The 23,495-nt window shown below is 36.3% G+C and overlaps 2 protein-coding genes across 5 annotated transcripts; both read right to left on the bottom strand.

Annotated features, from left to right (window-relative positions):
• Positions 1–191: 191 nt before the first annotated feature.
• tbr1a (T-box brain transcription factor 1a) lies at positions 192–5,824 on the bottom strand. Of its 4 annotated transcripts, none has more exons than XM_077202998.1 (7): positions 5,229–5,824; positions 4,673–4,845; positions 4,269–4,390; positions 3,157–3,315; positions 3,003–3,064; positions 1,347–1,427; positions 528–1,226 (listed from the first exon to the last, which is right to left on the bottom strand). In XM_077202998.1, exons 1-7 carry the CDS (start codon positions 5,768–5,770, stop codon positions 644–646), a joined length of 1,722 nt encoding a protein of 573 aa, XP_077059113.1. In that variant the 5' UTR covers positions 5,771–5,824; the 3' UTR covers positions 528–643. The 4 variants fall into 4 exon arrangements, with proteins under 4 accessions (XP_077059112.1, XP_077059113.1, XP_077059114.1 ...); XM_077202999.1 differs by having other exon boundaries at positions 1,347–1,424; XM_077202997.1 differs by having other exon boundaries at positions 192–1,427; positions 4,691–4,845.
• Positions 5,825–7,601: 1,777 nt separating this feature from the next.
• psmd14 (proteasome 26S subunit, non-ATPase 14) lies at positions 7,602–22,965 on the bottom strand. Its single transcript, XM_077202986.1, has 11 exons — positions 22,858–22,965; positions 22,204–22,260; positions 16,697–16,768; positions 15,386–15,505; positions 14,527–14,597; positions 14,293–14,443; positions 11,315–11,422; positions 11,096–11,170; positions 10,888–11,013; positions 10,732–10,794; positions 7,602–7,787 (listed from the first exon to the last, which is right to left on the bottom strand). The coding sequence occupies exons 2-11, from the start codon at positions 22,249–22,251 to the stop codon at positions 7,689–7,691; spliced, it is 933 nt and encodes a 310-aa protein (XP_077059101.1). The 5' UTR covers positions 22,252–22,260; positions 22,858–22,965; the 3' UTR covers positions 7,602–7,688.
• Positions 22,966–23,495: the final 530 nt, after the last annotated feature.

Raw genomic sequence — 23,495 nt, 5'->3', positions numbered from 1 at the left:
GGGTCAAGGACACATAAGCGGTGTCCCAAAACCTGGTCAGCTGCTTACATATCCCTCGTAGACTGCATTCGAAAGTGCGTTCTTGTATTCGCCGCTAGGTGTCAGTGGTGTGAAGTATTATACACCCACACCAACGTGTAATTTAATGCAAATAATACATCACTAAATAAAAAGACGAATCTCAACTGTAATTTACCTTGCAAAGACTTTGGGGGGATTTAATATGCTCAAAACATCTGACAGATATTTTAACATTATACATCAAACATTCTGACACCAGCAGAATGTCATGACTTCACATTAACATATTTTACAATACGCATCCAATCAATCTGTTTTGATAGATCACCATCATTAAATTCCCATATTAAACACTGTTGTGATTTTAAGCTAATAACAATTTATCTAGATTCATTATATTGGGACTGTATGTTTTAACAAACACTCATATGACAGTCTATTGATGTATGTTTTTGTCCTCTCTTTTTTCATATTAACATCACTGAAAACAAAAATACACCTAATACTCAGTTCAGACATGGTGCAGCAATGGTGTCATTAACATTAAAATAAATAAATATTGTATACATAATGTTATTTCTATACTAACAACATTTTAATTGCACACTCAGCCCAGGCAGGTTTACGTTTGAGTGCCAAAGTGAAAAAAGTCAGATTCTTTGATCACATTTCTTTCCCTGTTCTGTGAGAGCTGAATGTCTTTTGCAGTCTGAACATCTGAAACAGGAGTGATAGAGGAATTTCTCTGTTGCGCTTCTTCCAAAATCCTTAAATCACCGGAATCGACTGATTTAATGGAAGATTGAGTCTCGGTCCATGTCGAATCCGTGGCATTTTTTCCTTGAAGCTCCTCGGAAACCTCCAGAGCAGATCTGTCTATTTCCAACATATTTCCATCCTCGAGCATGTAATTCGCTTGTGTTGATCTTCCAAGAGTCGTATCTATGACCCAACCGGGCAGATTTGAGGCGGTTTTACTGCTGTTCTCTAGCGAACCCCTTGAATCCCATCCAGTAGCATTGGTGTAGTAATCCAAACTGTTACTAGTGCCACCAGTACTAGTAAAAGGAAGACCTTTGACCCCCGCTGTGGCGTAAGAGAGCAGAGCTGCTGTGTTAATATCAGTTTCGTATGATGGAGCAGCTGAGGACGACACAAACCAGCGCTGTCCGGAGTTGCTGCTCTCTTGGGTTTGGTCTGATAGGCTGTTAGTAAACATGAGTGGTCGGTCAGTAGTGCCAGGGTCAGGGCTAAGAGTTGTAAAACAGGATTTTGTGTAACTGTTGACTAACTGCTCCTGGAATAAGGTGCTTGTCATTGCGTACCGTGATCCAAGCAGCAGCTGAGAGTGTGGAGAGTCGCCGGGTGTCGGGGTCAGTCGGTCAGCGTCGCAGCCACTGTAACTTCTGGAGAAAAAAACAGGAGGAAATGAGGTAATACTGTAAGAAAAAGAAAAAAAATAATGTTTAAGTACAATCAACTCTGATGTTTATTTCATTTCGACTTCAATTTTGTTGAACTGACTGTAAAAAATGAGTTTTATGAGAAAAAAACATAACCAAAGTTGAAAATTGCGTAACTTATTTTAATGAGTTTAAGCAATGTAAAAACATATGTTGTCATAACTTATTGATCATATCATTTTTACAGTGCACCCTCTTCCTACGCCCCATGACGCTTTGCAAATTATGAGAGTAACTACTTTTGGTAATCTTTAAACAATCAGGAAAAGGTTGGCTCTGTGAACGCAATAATAAGCATTTTCAAAAGCATTTCCATCGAACATTAAAAGGAAATTTAAATAACAAACAGTATAACCCCAAAATCTCGATTAACTTCCATTGCAACCTTGCAGACATGCTAAATATCACTGTAGTGTGTCTGTATTATGTGACGTAATCCAAAATGTTCAATAACGGGTACATAGTAATATTATTTCAAAAGTGATTTTTCTGCATTTTGACAGAACAGTAAACACCGCTAATAGGGATTAGAAGTGAAATGGGTAGACAATTACATTTTAAAGAATCTGTGTGAAAAAAAAAAAACTGGAAAGAGACGTGAGGAGTTGGGGAGAAAAGTGAGAGATTCTTATCGCATTCCAGTGAATCATTACTGGATTTATTGTAAATTAAATTGGGAAGGCAGACTGCAAATGTGCAGTACGCTGTTTAAAAAAACAAACAAACCAAAAAAAAAAACTTGCTACCTTAAATTCAAGTACAATCACCTTGGCTGTTTACGTCATTTAAACTTAAATTACATAAAACTGACTTAAAAAATTAGTTGAATCTCGTATAACTTAAAAAATACAGTTTAAAATGGCTTAACTTCTTTTGATGAGTTGAAGTAATGTAAAAACATATGTTGTTGTGACTTATTGATCGTGTCAATTTTTTATGTTGTCTTTTCTCAAGAAAATCAGTACGAAAGAACGTAGCGACTGAAAAGAGCTCTTACCATAGATATTATTGTTATGTTAAAAAATACCAAGCGTTATTCTCCAGTCTTAAAATAGATCATGAAGGAAATTTTACAGCTAGTTCAGACAAACTGACGGATGAGGAATATACATTGTAGCGCGACCTTATGATTTGAAATTATTTGTTTCCGTCTATTTGAGTAGAACTTCCCCAAACAGGAAGTACTTCCCATAATCTAATATGCAGTGGGATTGTTAGGAAAAGGGTGAATAATAATGTCCATTGCTTCTGTAATTATTTAAATTTGGAATATGTAACATGGACATTGTAATGTACAGACCAAAATAAATGTTTTAGGATTTAATTATTATTAATATCATCAACAATAATAATAATATCATCATAATATTGTTGTTAATTTTAATAAATTCAATTTATTTAAATGAATTTTTAAAAACATGTTAATTTCCGCAGTCAAGTCAAAATTAAAATTCAGATCCGAAAAACCTGCAAGAGAATAAATTATCAATGCATTCATTTGCATGTAAATGGACTTACGAATCATAATTGTCCCGAAATCCTTTAGCAAATGGATTGTAATCAATTTTTAGTTGGGTTATCTGAGGAAATAAAGAAACATATCAATTAAATCAGTTCATATTCCTTAATTTTTTATTTTTGTAAATGAATGCCGTGAAAGACTAGTTCTTACATCAGTGTTCTGGTAAGCTGTGACGGCTCTGAATTGCGTCTCGGGAAAGGTAAATGTCTGTACTCGATCAGGATCACTTGTATCTTCATCTCCACTCTTGTTTATTTCTACCACGTGCACCCTCGGCTGATACTTATGAAGAGACTGTAGAACGATCATCTTGAAGGACAAAGAAAAAATATGTATAAAAAAAAATCACATTCCACACACCCTAAGAAACCTCACAAGCTGCCCATAAAAAATAAGGAATACATATATAATTTCCTTGCTTGCTTGTTACTACACCATACATTACAGGTATAGATTCATGTTTGTGCTATTACACAGTCTACAAACAAGGAAATAAAGTTGGTTGTAATATGGTTTATGACATTTTAGCTCATAATAGAGTGATAATAATTAAGGGATTGTTCAACCACATGAGGGTGAGTAAATGATGACAGCATTTTCATTTTTGGGTGAACTATCCATTTAAAAAGCATCACTTTATCTTCACTATAGTTCACTTAAAAATGAAAATTCTGTCATAATTTACTCACCCTCAAGTTGTAATATAATATAATGAATATATATTATATAATATAAATTTCTTTGTTCTGCTGAACACAAAGGAAGATATTTTGAAGAATGTTTTTAACAAAGCAGATCTCACCTCCCACTGACTACCATAGTAGGAAAAAAACACTATGGTAGTCAATGGAAGGAGAGATCTGCTTGGTTACAGACATTCTTCAAAATATCTTCCTTTGTGTTCAGCAGAACAAAGACAAGTTTGGAACAACTTGAGGGTGAGTAAATGATGACAGAATTTTCTTTTTTTGGGTGAACTATCCCTTTAAGGTAACTTGTTAAGATAAAAGTGAGACCCTCACAAACAATGTCATTTTGAAACAACATTGCAATCGTTTAAAAAATAAAAAACTTGAGAATATCTTTTTTAATTTTTTTCATGTGCCATGAAATCAGTTGTCCTGGGCTGCAGATGGCAATCGCTGACACATGAAAACATATTGTGAATGGCAGTCATTGTTGATGATTGACTCACCCTATATATTTAGACTAAAATCTTATACCGGTTCATTTCATGAAAAGAAAAGCACATAAGAAACCACCTGAGTGGAGTTGCTGGAAGCTCCCTTGTTGTTTGTCAGTTTCAGTTTTCCGAAAGAGATCTCCTGACGCATCCAGTGCGCGCCGGTGTTTGGAGAGTCCGGGTGCGTGTATACTTGGTTTCCTTTAAATAATAAATAAAAACATTTTAATTCATCTGTTATGTCTACTATTGAACGAAAGTAACAAACTTTATTATTACACTGTATTTAATATGTATTTATTAATATCTGAATTTTTTCCCCATAGTAGTTATAATTTGATCATGAGGTTATAGCTTTGGAAAAAGGAAGGAACATCGTCACAATTTTGATAGCCCACTTAAAACAACTGTGACTCTTTTTATCTGCTCGGTGCAAAGCTTCGTGTTCATTTCCTCTCCAGTCGGTTGATAATTAGAGTTTACCCGTAACAGGGGGTTTACCGGTGACATTAGTGTCCGCTTTGCCACAGGGAACCCATTTTCCGCCCTGGAACCTCCAGTGGTTTGGATCCGCCAGAATCACATCCACAACAATATTATAGTGACACGTCGGGTCAAGACCAGAAACACTAAAACTAAGAAACGGAAACATCCGGCTGCAGGAAAAACCGAAACAACAAATTACTTTTCAAAAAGCAAATTATATGCTAAGTAGGCTATTTAAATATTTCAAAAAGTAACTAAATAAAATATAGCCTACATATTTATATGTTTTACGCACTGAAATACCAGAAATAGGCCTAAAATCCGCCTGCAATAAATATGAAAATATGACTGAAAAATGTTAAATCAATTTATAATACATTATAACCAAAGTAACTAAAACAATTATAAACAATTTAATATTAAAAAAAATATATTGGGGAAAAAAAATATTGTTAAAAAATATAGGCTAAGACCATTCTTTTGATTTCTCTCTAAGCTTTCAAAAAATTCTGTTACAAATCGATTTAATAGATAAATTAAAAAGTAGACTTACCGTCCCTGTTTAGTAATGATCATTTCTGTTTGGTGTCTGTGGAATTTGAACCACAGCGCCCGGTTACACAGGTAAACCTGAGCTTTACCGGGCACCGGGTGGAAAGGATAGACTGCGGCGTTTGTGTGTCCGTACGGCTGTGAGTACGCGTAGCTCAGCCCGTTGTACGGCCCGTTGCTGATGACCGGGTGAGGCGTCATGTAGTGACTGGAGAGTGCCGGGAGCGCAGGCACTATATGCTGACCCGAATACGAGAACATTGCAGAAGACGATGCGAAATCTGTCCGCGCTTGACTTGATTCAGGTAAATTACACTTGTCCGCGCCGTCACTCTCATCCCGTGCCGCGGAGACGCAGTCCAGAGCGTTTTGGGTGTTTCTCATCCCTGTTGAAAGTCTTTTGAAAGGTGGCTCGTTCTCCAGGGTGTCATCGGAGGAGGAGACGCGCGCGTCCCCTGCGGCGGTGATGTGCGTAAAATCATTGTCCACACTCACTGGTTTGTTGGCCAGTGCGGACGGTGAAGGGAGTTGTTGCAGGTGCATAACTCAATGGGAAAGTTCTCGGAGTTGTTCAACCTGGGTTGAGAACTTCAGACCTCAGACTTAGACATGCTTTGACTGGGTGTCCATGCCCTCTGCTGCACGTGCCAGTCTGTTAGAGCGTGTTCACACCGAGCTTAATATAGGAAAATGACGTTGCTCCGCAATTTATAGCAGCAGAATGGGGTGGTATTTGCATTTAGATTGGCATTAAGCATACTTAAGCGGTTTCTTGGAGTAGGTTAAGAGTGTATAAACTGTTCCAGCTACCTGACAGATATCACTGGTGTCCTGACATCGAGTGACACCTAGCTGTAACTCAAAAGCTGTGTTAAACTCAACCACTTGGTTTTATTTTTTAGCACAGTTCTGGATATTTTTGTTATTATTAATGGTCATTATTTTTGGTCTAATTTAGCTTGGTGAAGCTTTAGAACATCATTTACATTAAGCAGCTGTAAGCCTTTTTTTCTAGCATACAAAGCTGGCCTATATGGTCAAATAGGCCTAAATATTGCATAATAGCAGATGTTGTGCCAAATTATTACCCTCCCGGTATTGGTAGGTTTTTAGGATTATTTGTGGGGAGGGGTGAGGATTAGGCAATCGAGAGGGGTAAGAATTTGGCAGGGAGTCGAAATTCGGCACAATACCGGCCGCTGTTTTTATAACTATCAGCGTGCACGGGCTCCTTTCAGAGAATGGATCAATGGCACGCCCTTAAGATTTAGTTATCAGTTGGCTAAAGGAGATGCAGACTTCCGTATTCACCTTGAAATAAAAACTTTTTAATGGAATATTGTAGTATTTATTATAAATGATTTATCCGTGCATCTTCTTAAAGTTTGATCAAAATAAATTCTTGCAGCAACACCTTATCTCTGGTGATGACGTATTTACTGGCGCGAGGGCGGAACATCCCGTCACTCACATGTCGTCACAGCAATAGCAAACCATAACGGCCCAATCAATTCACAAATCAAGTCCCGCCCTTCTTTTTTTTCTTGTTCGAGAAGTCGTTTCATTCAGATGTCACACAATAGGGAAGAAAAGCCTATAGCAACTTCCTTTTCATGCCTACTTCAATTTTAATATACAGTGAGCAGAAAACTGATACATTTCTCGAAGTTTAAGAGTCGGCATGACAACGATAACATGGTAGGAAATTGTAGCTTAACAAGTTAAAGTTATCTAATTAGCCCATAGAAAAACATCTCTCTCTCTTTCTCTGGCAGTGCTTAACACTGTTGCTAGGACTGTTGTTTTCTACATTATCCTGGTCTTTTTTCTTAGCGGTAGCGATAAAGTAACCTACAAGTAAAATAATTTACAGCCAGACAGTAATTAGAAGAATAATAGGCCTACTCTTATATCACCTTGAAGGGGGCTGTTGTGCAATAGTTACATATTTGCTTAATATCAGAGACAATGTTACTTAATCTAAGGGACAGAATTCGAGAAGGGTTTAAAAAGAGGTGCCATCAAAATATTTCTGAAATCAAGTGAAACCGTTTAGACAAGAACAACCATGTTTACCGAGCACAGAAATAAATATTTCACACTGATGCTCACTTAAGCATCGTCCTGAAGTGCTGTCATCTTAAATAAGGTGTTTCATTGTTGTTCTCTGAAAATCTCCCTTAGAGATTGCATTCCTTAGAAACTTCAAGGGGAAATGCAAGGACAAACTGATTTACACTGAAACAAACCTTTGCAGTAATAATTCAAGATCTATATAATAAATCTTAAAGAGTTTGGTCATTTCTAGAGTTTGAACAATTGTTTTCTACATGTGCAACCTTTCCTTGATGTCCATGAAGGAAAGACAATGGCGTTACTGGAATTTTGTGTTTATTTCTTAAAAAGACAAAACAGTTGTAGAATATGAACATTTATGCACAGACGGAAACGGAGAGGGAAATCACTGGAACACAACTGTGTCCAACATTGCTGCGAGGCACTGCACAATATTGGATGTCATAAGAACATCCACATGCTCTTCCAAATGCCGTTTGGGATCCTACAGAGAGAAAGAGAATAGCAGACATGTGGTCCATTAAGTCCTGTAAACCTCTGAGACTACAAAAATATGTTAAACACTAGTATTTACCAGGTCACCTATGGTTTACATTGATTACTAGGACTAGGCATTGACACATATTTCACAATTCGATTCACAAGCACCCCAATTCGATTTCGACTCTGTACAAGGAACCCTAGTTGGTTCATCACTATAATAACTACAAGGTTAAAATGACCTGATTTGTAGGCAACTTACATTTAAATTGCACATAAGGAAGTTTCTTATAATAATAACTTTATAATTAGGGTTGGGTATCGGTTGGGTTTTATCCGATACCAGTACCTACTCGGTATTTTTTAAACGGTTCCGGTGCTTAAACGGTTCTTGAACTGGTACTTAAGAAAACGAAACCGCACACACTTGGTCAAAAAATAATACAATTTTATTTACAGGGCTAAACTGGACACAATATTAACTTAAATCTTTAAACAATATAAATACAAGTAACATATGGTAATAATAAATAAACCAATATAAAATAAAAATTCACATTTACAAAATATCAAATAAAACAATATTGTATCAAACAATGTAATAATACTGGAGATTAATAGAGATTACTACCAGGGTAATCTAATCTCACATGGCTCCAGGTTCCCATGTTTTGTCTGCTTGCACCAGTCCTGCAAGTTATCTGGTCATTGTACTAGTTACGGCAGCGCTTCGCTTAGTATTTCGTTCCCACTTCATGGTACGGCTCGGTACGGCTCAGCACGGTTCGGCTCGCTTCGCTTTTCCACTGCGTGGTACGACTCGGCTCGGCGCGGCTCGGTTCGCTTTAGCTCGGTTGCTTTTCGACTGCAGTTAGTACCGCTTCAAAGTGGGTGGGATTATGACAGATCGTTATAGTTTATCCGCTCCGCGGCAACCAACAAGAGGAACGTCTGCACTTCTCGTTCACTGACCACGATTCAGCCATTTCTTTTTTGGAAGTTTTTTTTCTTCAAGAAAGTCAAGCAAGTAGTTTTAAAACAGCTGCTACAGCGGTGGCTGTTACTGGCTATTTAAATCTAGCGGGTTTGATGTCTCGCAAATACAATGACGCTGGTAGTGACGATTCTGTCTGTCTGACCAATCAGTGAACTGCAGTGTTTTCACGTCACATTTTAGTATCGGTACGGTACGCTTGGAACCTCAACAGAGGTGGTACCATTTAAAGCGAGCCGAAGCGAGCCGTACCATGCAGTGGAAAAGCGCCAAAGCGTGCCGTACCGAACCGAACCGTATCGTACCATGCAGTGGAAAAGCTCCTTGTGCTGCCGACAAGCTTCCTTTTTCGGCTGAGAAATCTGAGGAGCAGATAATGTGCGCGCAAATATAATATGGCGACGTAAGAGCATCGAGGCGGCGCCCGCGGCTTCAATCAGCACAGAGAGGGCGTTCTGACGCGTAATTTTACACTGATGCCCGCAAATTAGTTAAAATCTCCCGGAATCAAGAGCGAGCGAGCAAGAGCGCGCATGCGAGACAGAAGAGACTGTGCTACAAACCGTATAGCGCGCGCACGGCAGAGAGGGAGAGAGCGAGAGACCTTGCGTGTGTGTGTGTGTGTGTGCGTGCCTCATGAAGCGCATGTAAGACAGAGAGTCAGGCACCGAAATTTTCGTTCTTATTCGGTCTCGTTACTACCGTTTACGTCGGAACCAGTTTCGTATTGGCACCTTGTTTCAGTACCCAACCCTAGTTATAATACAACATTATTTTCTTTCCTTTTTTTGAAATAATACAATTTTAATTGTGGCTAACATGACCCATTTATTTAAAAATACATTAAATATTGAAGTACAGGTTAAGTACAGATAGCTGACTGATGAGTTTTGAATGGCTTTTCTGAGGTAAATGTAATTACGTGAGATTGTTTACAAGCTGTTTTATTGACATCTTTTAGCAGTTGAAACACTAAGCGATAACGTGACGATACGGATTTCAGTAAGTTGTACTGTATCTTTCAACAACATACCTTCTGATGTTCATTCATGTTTATTTAATGCTGTAACTAGTAGTAGAGCGAAAGAGATCAGTTCAGGTGAGGCTACAGTGAACGGTCACACCACATTAAGAGCGCCAAAACGGTATTTATTGTTTGAATTTTGCAATAAAATTGACATAATATGAAAGCTGAAAATTTGTTTCATATCAGAAGTAACAAAGCTTATTGCGATTTATTGGATGGGAGGTGCGCTACAAAGTTTAAACTGAAATCATCAACTGAAAACAGCATAGACTGAAAGATCGATTCATGGAATTTAAGGGCCCGTTTACACCTGGTCAACTTCATGTGTTTTTACTGATCGGATAGCCATCCGATTTGTTAAAACGGTTCCATTTTCACTTGGCCTCATAAAAGCGTCTCAGCAAAAAGGATATAAATCCGATCTTCAATTCCCACACTATATCCAGATTTAACAGTTTACATCAGCGAAAGGCAGTTTGCTGAACAGATACTCGGCTACTCATCTGCAATGATGCGTGTTGCTGTAGCGCTGTCATATCTGGCTATAACGTCATACAGCCTTTAACACGCTCTCACGTTTATTTTGGGAGGAGTAAAATTTACATATGTGGTTTCAACAACCAGATGCATTTACACTTGTCCAGTTTCCTCTGGAATGTGTCTCAGACCACCTCCTGAAGTTAGTTGAGTGATCAGATATAAATCAGTCTCAAAAGTTTTTCGGTGGGCCTGTACACCTGGTCTTTTTTTAATTTTTTTATTAGAAAACACATGAAGTGACCAGGTGCAAACGGGCCCTAAAAATCAATATCGGTCTTTAAAAATGAGAATTGATTCAAATCGAGAAATCCATATATTTAACTCAGCCCTAGTAAATATGACAAGCCACTAACAATATAAAGAAAGAGACAAGAAAAAACTAAAAACCTGTTTTCCAACGTTCTTAATGGCAAGCTGCTCAGGAGTCATCTTGTCTTCTTCCTCCACAGCCTGAAGGGACGATTTTTTTTTTTTTTTAATCAAACATACTTTAACTATTCAGACTTGAGAGCAAGACACCCACGTTCCAGTGCATTTTCTCACCTTATTGTAGTTCTTGGCCAGTTCGAGCATCTCCTTGACGATGGTCTCGTTCAGTTTGCAGTGTTCACTGTAATCCTGCAGGGTCAGACCCTCCATCCAGCTTTTCTTATGGAGGTTCAGTAACATCTGAACACATAAACACAGTATGACTGTCTGGTCTTAACAAACAAAGAACTAAAAGCATGTTAAAACATCTATAAGTTCAAACCTTCTGTTCCAATTCATTTTTCCTGTAGTTGATAGTAATGGAGTAATAATGTCTGTTGAGTCCATGAATCAAAGCCTGCACAAGATATACAACTTTTAGTTAAAGTCTACATTAAAAGTAATATATACATTATTTTTATTTCATAAATATAATCAAATAAAATAATAAATATAAAAATTTGACACTTATTCTTTATATATATATATATATAAATGTAACCTGAATAGAGGGCTTGTTGAGGTGTCCCAGGTTAGAAGTGGTTTGACGTGGCTCATGACCCAGTACCATCATATTGGCATTTATTAGCCTGAAAGCGTCAATAACAACCTGGAGGAGGAAAATGAATAGTGGTGTTCACATTCTTACGTAAATCAATAGTTTATATAGAAAAAGGAATTTTTCGTTAGAATGCATTATGGGAGCTACAAAATAACCTCACTCTGGTTTTAGAGTAAGAGGACACCAGTAAATAAAATCTGATCTAATCCAGAGGACAGAAAAAAAGACATTTATAGTAAGAGCGCAGGCTTTGTGCTGCTGTCACATCACATATGCGATGATAACGCACATGAGCTCACACACAGGTCAAGCCTGCCCACATGAACACTGTTGAGCAGAGCAACCGTCACACACAGAAACATCACAGCCATGTACACACATAATGGAAGAGAGGTGACAGACGATTTATGGTGGCGACTATATAAACCTCTTTTCCAGCATCGAGCTGAACACCTCTTGCAAAACCGTGACATTCTGTGCCCCATTGTGGTTCTAAAATTGTAGGATTAGACGTTACATTGGTGGTTTAAGAGTTGGCGACAGCTATTTACCGTAAAAATTGAAGGAAGTGTGCCATGGAGGATTTTATTATATAATATTATATTATTAGACTAGCTGCAAAGGACATTTATTGACAATAGTATACAAGTAATATATTGATATAAGAGTTTACAAAGGAAAAAGTGGACGAGTGAAATAAAATTAAAACAAGATGAGAGAAAAAAAAGAAAACTAATAAATAAAACAAAGTTAAGAAAAAAATACCTTTGGTTTAGATAAGTGATGTCTTTATATTCAGGATGTAAATATATATTCCATTTTACATATATATTCTGAAATGCATATACTTCCAGATGACTTTTCATATACATATAAGACTAATATATTTATATTTATTTTATTAATATCATTTTTTTTAAACCTGAAGAAAAAATGCTTGAAAATGTTTAGTAAATAAAGACATGGAAAGCTGGTTAAACAGTTTTTCATATTTTTAACCAAATATAGAACTGTATAGTGAAATTTTATGATGAATTACATTGTATTAATTATATTATCATGGTCTATTTCCAAAATTAAAGGGAATATGGCGATGTGGGCAGATTTTTACAGCATAAAGAGGACCAGCAACATAAGACCGTACAATAATAAAATTATAATTATAGCCATAATAAAGAATAAATAATAAAGTTGTATTAAAGCTTTAAAAAAAAAAAAAAAAAAAAAAAGACTTCATTATGCATCATACCTTGTTTCACATGCAGTGTCACAATTTTTTATTAGGCTTTTTAATTGGGTCTCAGGTACACAAAACACCTACTGATGCTACTGATTTTAAATAGGATGTGATGGAGAATATAAAAAGCAGAAAGAAGTGAAATAAAACACAAGTAAAGCCTTAGACCAAATCACAGCGATGGGAGTGTTTGTCTTGGACAAAAGAGTGTTAAGTAGGAGAGGGAGCAGATTGTCTGGAAGAGCACAAAGTAACGCCTCTTGAACCCTGGGGACTCGTTAGATCCTGACTGAATGAACTGGTGTAAAATCCTGCAGTGCTCCACATCTGTGCTGAGGGGGACGTTCCCTCTGGCAGGGTGAGTGTGTGATGCTCGGAGGGTGCACAGGAGAAAGACAGACACACCGTGTAGAGCTCCTGACACCATGAAGAAGTCACAAACCCTTTTTAAACCACTTGTACTGTGTTCAGAGAGACGTGATGATACTCTGGAGGTGTGGTACATGAATATTTTAAAACCGAAAAGTGCAATGCAATGAAACCTTTCAGCTCAAATACTAAAGTTTAAGTTAAGTCAGCTAAATGTTTAATTCCAGTCCCCCTCCACCACTCAAATATGTTAAGTAAAAATCTATTTTATTATTGGTCAAATTGACTCTCGGTGCACATAAATAATAAATTAGTGTAATAGATGTATTACAATAATGTAACCATCATAAAGAAGGTACACTACTGTTCAAAAGTTTAGGGTCATTAAGATGTTTTAATGTTTATGAATTAAATCTTTTTTTTATTAAAAACAAAGTAAAAACAGAAATATGTTAAAATATAATTACAATTTTAAATAACAGTTTTCTATTTAAATATACTTTATTCCTGTGATGGCAAAGCTGATTTTTTCAGCATCATTACTCCCGTCTTCAGTGTCACATGATCCTTCAGAAATCATTCTAATATGCTGATTTGCTGCTCAAGAGACATGTATTATCATCAAAAGTTGTGCTGCGTAATATTTTTTGTGGAAACCATGATACGGAAGAACAGAATTTACTTTTATTACTAGAATTTACTAAATTTTCCTTTGTTACATTAAAATGGCTTTGCTGTCACTTTTGTTCGATGTAATGCATCCTTGCTGAATAAAAACATTAACCTCTTTACAACCAAAAAATCTTACTCTAAACCTTTGAATGGCACAGTTAATACATTTTTATATGCATGTTATTATTGGTCAGCCTTAAAAATATTTACATCCATAATCAATCAAACTGAACTATATCTATGTTATTTGCTTTCTCGTTTTCATCATTTATTAATGCCTCCTTCCTCTTCCTATAAAAGCATCTCCTCTTCCTGTCCCCATCCCCCTACAGAGGACTGAGATGGAGATGGAGTCCTCACACTATCTCACGTGGTTCAGAGGGTGCTAATAGAGCTCACAGCGGCAAGCAGACAAGAAAAATCACAGACATCCAGACACTCTCACACTCTGACAGGAAGTGTGAGCGCCCGTTCACATACGGCAGAAAAGAAAGAAGAATCTCTGCAGAATGTGTATGTGAAGCGGTAACATCTGTTACTGTGCGTTCAAAAGAATAGGAGACCCAAAAATGAAAACACTTTTATATAATGACCAATACCATTAAAACGAGTGTTGCATTGTGTGTTTATGGACCGCTACCTTTCCCTTGACGCTCTGGATGGGATCGACCACCACGGCAACAGCGCGCTCCGACAGCGCCTCAAAACTCTGCTGTGTGTTAATGTCCACACCCGACAACCAGCAGCCAAAACCAGGGTGACTGTGGTACCAGCCCACCACCATCTCAGGCCTACACAGAGATCCCAAGCCCTCATTATCTGACATTCAGTTTTATATCAGAACAGGTTTTCATTATCACTCAGATTCTCTCACCTTCCCGTCTGCTTTAACATATCCAACATCTTGGCTTGAAAAACAGGGTCTACGGCCTCAACGCTCACACCCTGTCAACAGAACAAACAGTCAGAATCGCTCTAGGAGTGTAAAACACACTAAAGCTTGCTGTCAAATACATAGATTTAAAGGTGATGTGACATCTTTAGAAATACAATAGTAATCAGAGTATCTGCAGGGTTTTTAAAATCAAATATAAGCCCTGCACAAATAAAATTGCCAAATTGACAAGATTATGCAAAATCTATGGTAACATCCAAACCATAAAATGATGATTATATATATATCCTATTTGTTTAGATTTTTATAATGCGCATTAGCTTCTTTTCGATCCATTCGCTGAATGAAAATGCAATATCACTCTCTCTATGGAACAGAAGAAATATAACGGTTACTCTGGTAAACCCTGTATTCAATGCAGCTATGCTTTTTAGAAATGCAATGAGTTTGCAGATATGAGATAATGACCATAAGGTAAACATTGTCATTATTCAGTAGATAAGCAATAAGCAATCTCTTGAAATAAATGTGTGGTACTCATTGATTCCAAACTGCTCTGAAACTATGAGCCTGTAGAACATCCAGTGTTGCGTTTTTACTTTGAAACATGCAGTGCTCGATTAAATCAGTCTTTTGAAGTTTAATAATTACATTAAATCATATTGTGATTCCTGATTTTCTGTCCCCAAATTTAAGACCTCTTGAAATGATAATGAGGACTTTCCTATACCCGTTAATATATTTCATTGGCCTTACATTTGATACAACTTAATTTAAGACTTTTTAAGGACCCCCCGGTGACCCTGATAGAGCCATGATATCAAAAATGTTCACTCACCGTTCCTGACTGCGGCATGGCAAACACGTCAATCACGCGTACAGTGTAATCATCCACAAACTCTCCCAGCATCAGACCCATGACTTCCATGGGCACACCAGCACGGCCATGTTTCAGCATCTACACACACAACCAAACATGGAAGGAAAGAGGAAAAATAACAATGGTTCTTTTTCTCTTAAAGGGGTCATAACATGAGAAATCAAATATGCACTCAGCTATTAAAGGGGTTTTATGCAAAATGTGTTTATGTGAACTTTGTGTGTTTTTGACATAACCTTTCGTGAATTTTACAGCTTAAGCAATAAGACGTGAAAGAGACGCGAACAGATTCTGGCCGTCTGACAGCCAGCTTTCCGTGCGTTCAGAAAACCATAGAAGTTTAAACTGATATGGCTTTAAAACTTATGCACATAATACCTTTCTTGATGTTGAACTGCAATGTCAAGTAATCGTGTTGGCAATAGAGATAATAATCAAAATCAAACAGATGTTACGTGTGTGGCAGAGTGTCCGAGGCACCAGCTATGAAGGCATGAAAAAAGCATGTTTTTGCTTCAACTCAAAAATGATCTGTGGGGTATTTTGAGCTGAAACTTCAGAGACACATTCTGGGGACACTTGTGACTTATATTGCATCTTGTCAAAAGGCCAGGGGCATAAAATGTCCCCTTTAAATGAAAGATAAAATATTTTAGAGCAATAGAATAAACAGTGAAAGTAACAGAAGCTTGTACAATACATTTTAACAGGTTTACTAACAATACATTATACAGGTCTACCTAACATGTTTAAAAATGGCAAATGCAGTGAAGATACAGGTATTGGTATCAGCGAGTGCCAAAAATGAAAGAATCTGTATCGCCCTCGTTCTGGAAAAAGTGGTATCTGTGCATAACGAGGATATACATTTGCATATGACTTAAGCATATCAGCAAATCATACCAGTGGCCGTTTTCCGACAGGCCTTAAAGGAGTAACCCTTTAAAAAGTGATCATTTCAGACAGAAGGTCAAATTGAGGGTTGAAAATCATTTTACTGCATATACATTTGCTTGTTTTTTTTGTGCAAAAAACTTTATCAACATGGTAGGCCTACCTCAAGGGGGAAAAAATGCTTTAATGCTTTTAATATGGAAAATCAGATTGGTATAATAGACCAATCACAGCATTAAAACTATGTTTGTGGCCTCAAATTAGTCTAATCATACACCCCTAATAGCAACATACAATGTATTTACAGAATCAAACTGAAACCGCGACGACAGAACTAAAACCAGGAGAGAACGTGTGTGCATCCTGAGTCCTGACCTTCAGCAGGGCGAGAGAGGAGATGTACACCTGTTCAGCTGTGTCCACAGCAGGGGCATCTGTGGGAGGACCCTGCAGAAAACACACACAGTTACACTTCAGTCCAGGGGAATCACATCTCTTTAGCAAAAGACTGCTCATATGCTCTATGGCAAGCCGATTTGACTTCAAACCATTCCCAGGAAACTAGTTTTTTATATCAACAATTCTATTTCCTCTAGAACAAATATGAATTTATGATATACAAAAAGTACATAAATACTAGGGGTGTGATGATAAACTTAGCTCACGAGACGATACACGATATTTGGGGGTTACAAAAACGAGACACTGTTAAGAAACACTGTATTTACGAAATCTTCAATGACAAAACATGGCTGGAAAAATAGTCTATTATTCGAAAAAAGTCACAAAATGCAAAACAATGCAGGTGCATTTTACTAATTTAACAAATCTAGGGCTGTCACTAACGATTATTTTGGTAATCGAGTAATTGCCAATTATTTTGAAGATTAATTGAGCAATCGGATAATATTTTTGTGGTAATAAAAAGTGAATACACTTTCAAATGACTTAAAATACATATATAATAACAACGAGACAATAATAATCGGTTTACATAAAGTATCAAAAGCAAGAAATGTTATGATTTTATTAAACAATACTGTTAAAATCCATAATATTATAAACAATAACTTATATGTATTATAACAAATGCCTGCAGATGGCGCATGGTCAAATCTTTGTTTAATATTGGCCAAACTCAATTTAATTCACATTTCTACAAAATCTTTAATATTTGGACACTTCTTTACAAAAGAAATGCCACTGCCACTGTCATTTCTTGAACAAGAACATGTGGACATCAAAACATACAAACTAAGAGCGAGGGGTTAAACGTATCTTGAAATCATGAACAACAATTCGCATATTTAGAAACATACTGATGTATTCTGTGTTAGTGTAGGTTTATAAATGACAGCACTATACTGTGCTATATTATGATTTTAAATTGTTTTAATATATCGAGCAAATTTGTGTCAGCCCTACACTTATCTTGTAATGTCACTTCAGTTCTACATTCTGAGTATGAATCATATGGAATACAATACAGCAATAATGCAATCACTGTAAAAGATTTAGCCACAAACTCAACTCAGCCATGTTGATATCGCAAGACAGCTTTTCACCTCAACGAGATAAAGATATATATTCACTTTTTAATATAGCATGGCACAAAATCACCCATGTAATAACTATCTCATAATTATAACACCCCAAATAATTACAAAATATGAATTTTTGCTAAAAAAAAAAAAAAATTATTCAGACTATTAAAAACTTAATTTCACCAGTTAAATATTCCATTCAAATGCAATTACAGATATTTTTACTTGCTGATATTAAGAATTAAAGAGCCCTTTTACAAAGTCTTAATTTTGTTTTTGGGGAGTACTAGAATATGTTTTCATGCTTGATGAAAAAAACACATTATTTTCCACATATTATACATCATTACAGCTCCTCTCTCCCCAGTCTGGTTAAACGAGTTGTTTTCGATGAAGCCCCTCCTTCCGAAATACGAAATGTGCTGTGATTGGTTATCAGGCCCAGTGTGTGGCAGCGCTTAGCGTGTGTTCGGGAAATGTCACACCCCTTCATAACCGCAAGCTCTAGCCTACTCTTCCTCTTCTCTAAAGCAGCTCAACATGGCCTCAACTCCTTTGTTGCCTGTTCCGGGGGGCAGGGTTTATGTCAATTTTTGGGTTTATGTCCATAAACCAACCTGGGAAGAAGCTCGTTGTAGCCCCTACCAGCAAAAGAAAATATCTCCCTTTGCATTGAATTTCAAGAGTCGTAACTTTGCAGATGTTGTTTATGCTCAAACAGCAACATTACACACCACCTAAAGTTAAAAAAGCGAAATCATAATCAAGAACCCCTTTAAGATTTGAACTAGTGAAAATTTTATTGTTGACATCAAAAACTCATTTCCCAACCCTTTATATAGAGTAAATCCATTGTACATGCGACCAAATTTCAAATACAAGGCGACAAAAAAAAGCCTTGCTAATGTACACATTCAAGCACAAGACGACGCAAAAGAGAGCTCAATTCGGTACTCACGCTGTGTGAGAAGTTTTGTATGCGCACATTCAGAAAGCAGTGTCTGACAGCACGTGAATACTGAACTCATTTCTCTTTCACATGTTCTTTCTCTTGAATTTCACACTAAATTATGTCAAAATGCCTGTTTTGCAGAGTATCCAAGTAAACATAGCCGGTTATGTCTTAAATGAACGTAGACCGACAAAACGCATGTGTACAGTATTAGTTTATTGGATCTGTGCATTGCATCTTAAAGTGACAGTAGCCTAATATTCCTTTTAATGTAATCCAACAACAAAAGACTCCCTGCAAAAAAATCACTCAATGCTCTAAACTATAACTTTTGTTACTTTAAAAATAATTAATCTATATGAATCTATACAGTGAAGACTGTGCGGTGTTTTACATTTGATTACTATAATTAATCCAACTGTATCCAACTACTTAGATCTACATGAAAAAAAAGCACTGTTTACTTAATTTATATCTTTGTTTTATTGTTTTTATTTGTGCCATTGCTTGAAGTTTGATTGTTTGTTCTTATTTTATTACAGACTGTTACTGTTTACTTCTTTAATAAGGCTTGAAATTTATATTTTCATATTTATATCGATTTTTTATTTGCATTGTTCTTGCATTCCTTGTAAAACGTCTGGCGAGTAAAATACATTTTGTGCCACAATATTTTTTAACCAGCCCTTAGTGAGACATGGGTTTAATGCTAGTGAATGGATCATCTGATCTTCACTGGATCCGTTTACATCTATTATTAAAATTCGCCTCGGACAGAGCAAAACATGTAAAATAAGAGAGATAAATTACCTTTTCAAGCTAGGTACAGATTCAAAAGATCTATCTTTGGTATGTCTGACATCAACATGCAGTGAAACAAAGTAATGCAGGAAATCGCAAAATCAGAGACCCAAACTTTGACACAACAGAGGCGGATGTTAATTCCAGGTGTCAACAGAGTCATTAATTAGGCAGCTTATTACAAAATCTTTGAAACATCTACTAATACCGTGAGAAGTAGAATGTGACTACCGGATCTTAAAGACTGAGAATTTGTGATAGTACTAAATGTAATAAATCTGCAAACAAATGTAATGTGTAATAAAAATGATAATGGCAACAAAAAGATTGACTGATGTTATTTTTATTGGGGATTTAAAGTTTTTTTTTGTTTTTTTTTAAGATATGAAATAAAGCTGCTTTCCATTATGCGATTCCAGAAATTTCAAGAACTGCGTGTTCTTCAATAGGAGCAATATTATTTAACTTATTGAGGGGAGAGAAAGAAAAGATTGCAGTTTACTTGATTATGTTTTGAATTTATATTTGAGTTTGATTATTTTAGTATATTCATAATAATGTATTCATTTAAATATTCCATCCTATGGAGGAAGTTATACATTATCAATGTTGTACCAGTACTTTTTGTAAAAAATAAAATGTATTCAAATCCGAACACAAATGCAGGAGCAGGAATCGTTCCTAGATTGAGAAGTGCGGTCTGATTGACAGCTGCCCCCTAAAGCACAGGATTGATGCCAGCGTGACACTCGACAAACAGAAGAGTGAAGAGATATCCTGCAAAATCTATCCATCACCTTAGGAAACATCTTTTCGAGGTTAAGCGACCCTTGTGTAATTGTCATGTACACATTTATGTACCTCAATAATCATCAAATACACACACATTCGGCCATATGGATATGTGTGAACACCAAACAGCCAATCAAAGCTCACGAGGACTGAGAAAATGACATTTGGAACTGCAGAAATCCAATCAACACTGTCCAAAATCCAATCAATCCTTTACCAAATATTATCAAGTTTTAAACATTAGGAATATGCAGCTGCGGAAATAAAAGTATGAAACCAGCACGGATGAAAAGAAAGGAATAATGGGCGTCCCCCCGTCCCGTTTTTTTCCCCCTCTTTCTCTCTCTTCCGTTCTGCCTGCTGGAGTGGGGTGTGAATGAGAGGCAGCCTGATACTGGAAGTGTTAATTGGCAGAGAGAGCTGAGAGACATCTCTCTACCCATCATGCACAGGCCTTGAGAAAAAAACACATGAGGACACTCTCAGAATACCGACACCCTCCCCCCTCAATAACACCACCCAAAAAAAGCATCCCATTTTGTGCACCTGCTTACCACCTGACACATCTCTGCTCACATGAAGTTCCCAGAAAATCTCAAGCAAAGGGATTTTCACTAACGGGAAGCGTTTGCAGTAATACAGATGTCATTATGTACGAATCAAATGCTTTTAACCTTGCTGGAAAAAAACAAAAACATCTTAAAACAGTCTAAGCTGGTGTGATGGCCATAGTTGATCTCTCACTCTGGTTATAAAGGGTTTTAGGCATATTTTATATGGTCTCAAGGGCTGGTTTTCAGATTGTTGTTTTTCAGTATGAAATAGTGTTTAATTGTACACTGTCGTTCAAAAGTTTGGGGTTGGTAACATTTTTAAATGTTTTTGAAAGAAGTCACACCAAGGTTGCATTTATTTGATAAACAATACAGTAAAAATAATATTGTGAAATCTTATAAATTCGAAATAACTTTTTCTCTATTAACTAATTAATTTATTCTTGTGACGGCAAAGCTAAATTTTCTGGCATCATTACTTAGTCTTCAGTGTCACATGATCTTTCAGAAATCACTTTTTAAATCATGTTATAAATCACTGAACAAAAACATTTCTATCAGTGTTGAAAACGGTTGTGCTGGTTCATATTTTACATAAAAAAGTTTAATGAATAGAAAGTTAAAAAAATAGCATTTATGTGAAATAGAAATATGTAACATTATAAATATATTTACTGTCACTTTTCAACTTTAATTTAATGCATCCTTGCTGAATAAACAATTTCTTTAAACAAATAATGCTATAATTTTGCAATAAAGGTTCCATTTGTTAACATTAGTTAACTACATTACATAACATAAAATAACAATGAAAAATACTTTTAAAGCATTTATTAATTGTACTTTGTTCATTTTAACATTTACTAATACATTTTAAAAATCAAACACTGTAGGTCTTTCTGTTAATATTTAATGGACCTGAGCTAACAATTTAAATTTAACCAGTTCTAAATTAAGATATACATTTTTGTAAGACCATTCGCCTTAATGTGAACCTTTTAATGGACATTTATCAACTTTAAATATCCACTAATAACATGCAAGTGCATAATGAAGATTGTCAGGGATTATCTCGCAGTGTGTTTGATGGCAGTTATAGTAAACATCAGTGTTGATGTGCTGAGTGATGCAATCTTCAGTATTCAGCTGTCTAATGACTGCAGGCTCCTGTCACAGTAGATGCCATTCACAACATCATGTTTATCAGATATATCTGAATATCAGAATAAATATTATTACCTGGCTGAGTCCCGGCATCCCCCCTCCAAGCCTCAAAAGCCGGTCCATTCCTTAGATCTAGACACAGAGAAACAAGGAAGCAGATGTTTTTAGTTTACGAGCTTGTCAGGCTTTCTTTTTTTTTCAAAGGAACTGGGCAAGGTTGTGAATGTTGCTGAATCATGAATATTCATTCACATAGTAGTAGGTATTCAAAAACACCTACCTATCATAATGAACTGTTTTTGAACTGTATCTAATAAAATATTCCAAGGTGTCACCCTCAGATATTAATATTAAAAAGCCGTTATTTGTGACATACTCAAGACAGTTTTTTAATTCACTGCCAGACCTCAACTGCTATCATGCTAAGCTATTTAGCATGGTGCTATTTACACGGGCACATGAAACTTCTGAGAACACACACAAAGGGAAAACGACAATGTGTAGACATAAGATATACTGTAAAATAAGAGAAATAATTTTAATTTTATTCATGTATAATTTAACTTAACCACCAAACAACTGTAAGCAAGGCTAATGATGCTACAGAGGCAAAACTAATACATAACTCAACAACACACAAAGCGTTTTTAATCACATAAACAGCCTCCGCAGACTGCAATATTCCATAAACAGCTATTTAATGATAGAAAATATGTATTATTCTTTTACCTGTGGAGTAAGAATGAGATAGTGTCAGAATGCCAGCTAAGTTTCAGCCCGTCTACAATGAATCAGCCAGAATTACCAACGTGAAATGTACCACAACAGGATTATACAGGACAGGCAGATCGGATTTTCAAAATAAAAGTCTCTTAAACGTTTAATTAATTATCCGAATTTAGAGCTATATCACACGAAATATAACACAACATCGTTTAATTCATCATATAGTTTTTTGTATAAAATATGCTTAAGTTTTAATGCTTCATATACTTTATCAGCATTTACTAGCTGCCAATCAACGTTTCTATTCTAATCTATTCTATTTATTCTATTCTATTCTATTCTATTCTATTCAATTCTATTATATTCTATTATATTCTATTTAAATTGCCAAATCCCTAGCTTCACAAACGAGGTGGATAATAAGCAATTGTTTACTCTCGATCACTGTTTTTAACATAAACATATTTTCCCTTTCATTTCCTCTTCTCCCTCTAGGCAATTTGACACCTAGCAGGATGTTCAGTCTCCTGCTGCCCTTCACTCATAATCTGAATCCTGCCTCCATCCTCCCACCAGTGTGAGGTTCTCATGACCTCAGAAGATCAATGCAGAGAATAACATCTGATAATTGTGTGACAACA

The sequence above is a fragment of the Siphateles boraxobius genome, unplaced genomic scaffold (genome assembly GCF_051911475.1).
Source record: "Siphateles boraxobius isolate OS27281-9 unplaced genomic scaffold, OSU_SipBor_1 5, whole genome shotgun sequence".
Classification (NCBI taxonomy): domain Eukaryota; kingdom Metazoa; phylum Chordata; class Actinopteri; order Cypriniformes; family Leuciscidae; genus Siphateles; species Siphateles boraxobius.
Note: the sequence above shows the minus strand (reverse complement) of the source record. Positions and strands in the feature narration are given on the sequence as shown.

Coding starts and splice junctions, on each gene's coding strand:
- tbr1a (XM_077202996.1), bottom strand. CDS start 5,770: ATGCACCTGCAACAACTCCCTTCACCGTCCGCACTGGCCAACAAACCA. Junction 3,065..3,156: donor CAGCTTACCAGAACACTGAT/GTAAGAACTAGT, acceptor TTATTTCCTCAG/ATAACCCAACTAAAAATTGA. Junction 1,425..3,002: donor TTTCGGGACAATTATGATTC/GTAAGTCCATTT, acceptor TTTCTCCAGAAG/TTACAGTGGCTGCGACGCTG.
- psmd14 (XM_077202986.1), bottom strand. CDS start 22,251: ATGGACCGGCTTTTGAGGCTTGGAGGGGGGATGCCGGGACTCAGCCAG. Junction 14,444..14,526: donor ATGTTAAAGCAGACGGGAAG/GTGAGAGAATCT, acceptor ATCTCTGTGTAG/GCCTGAGATGGTGGTGGGCT. Junction 10,795..10,887: donor TGGCCAAGAACTACAATAAG/GTGAGAAAATGC, acceptor TCGTCCCTTCAG/GCTGTGGAGGAAGAAGACAA.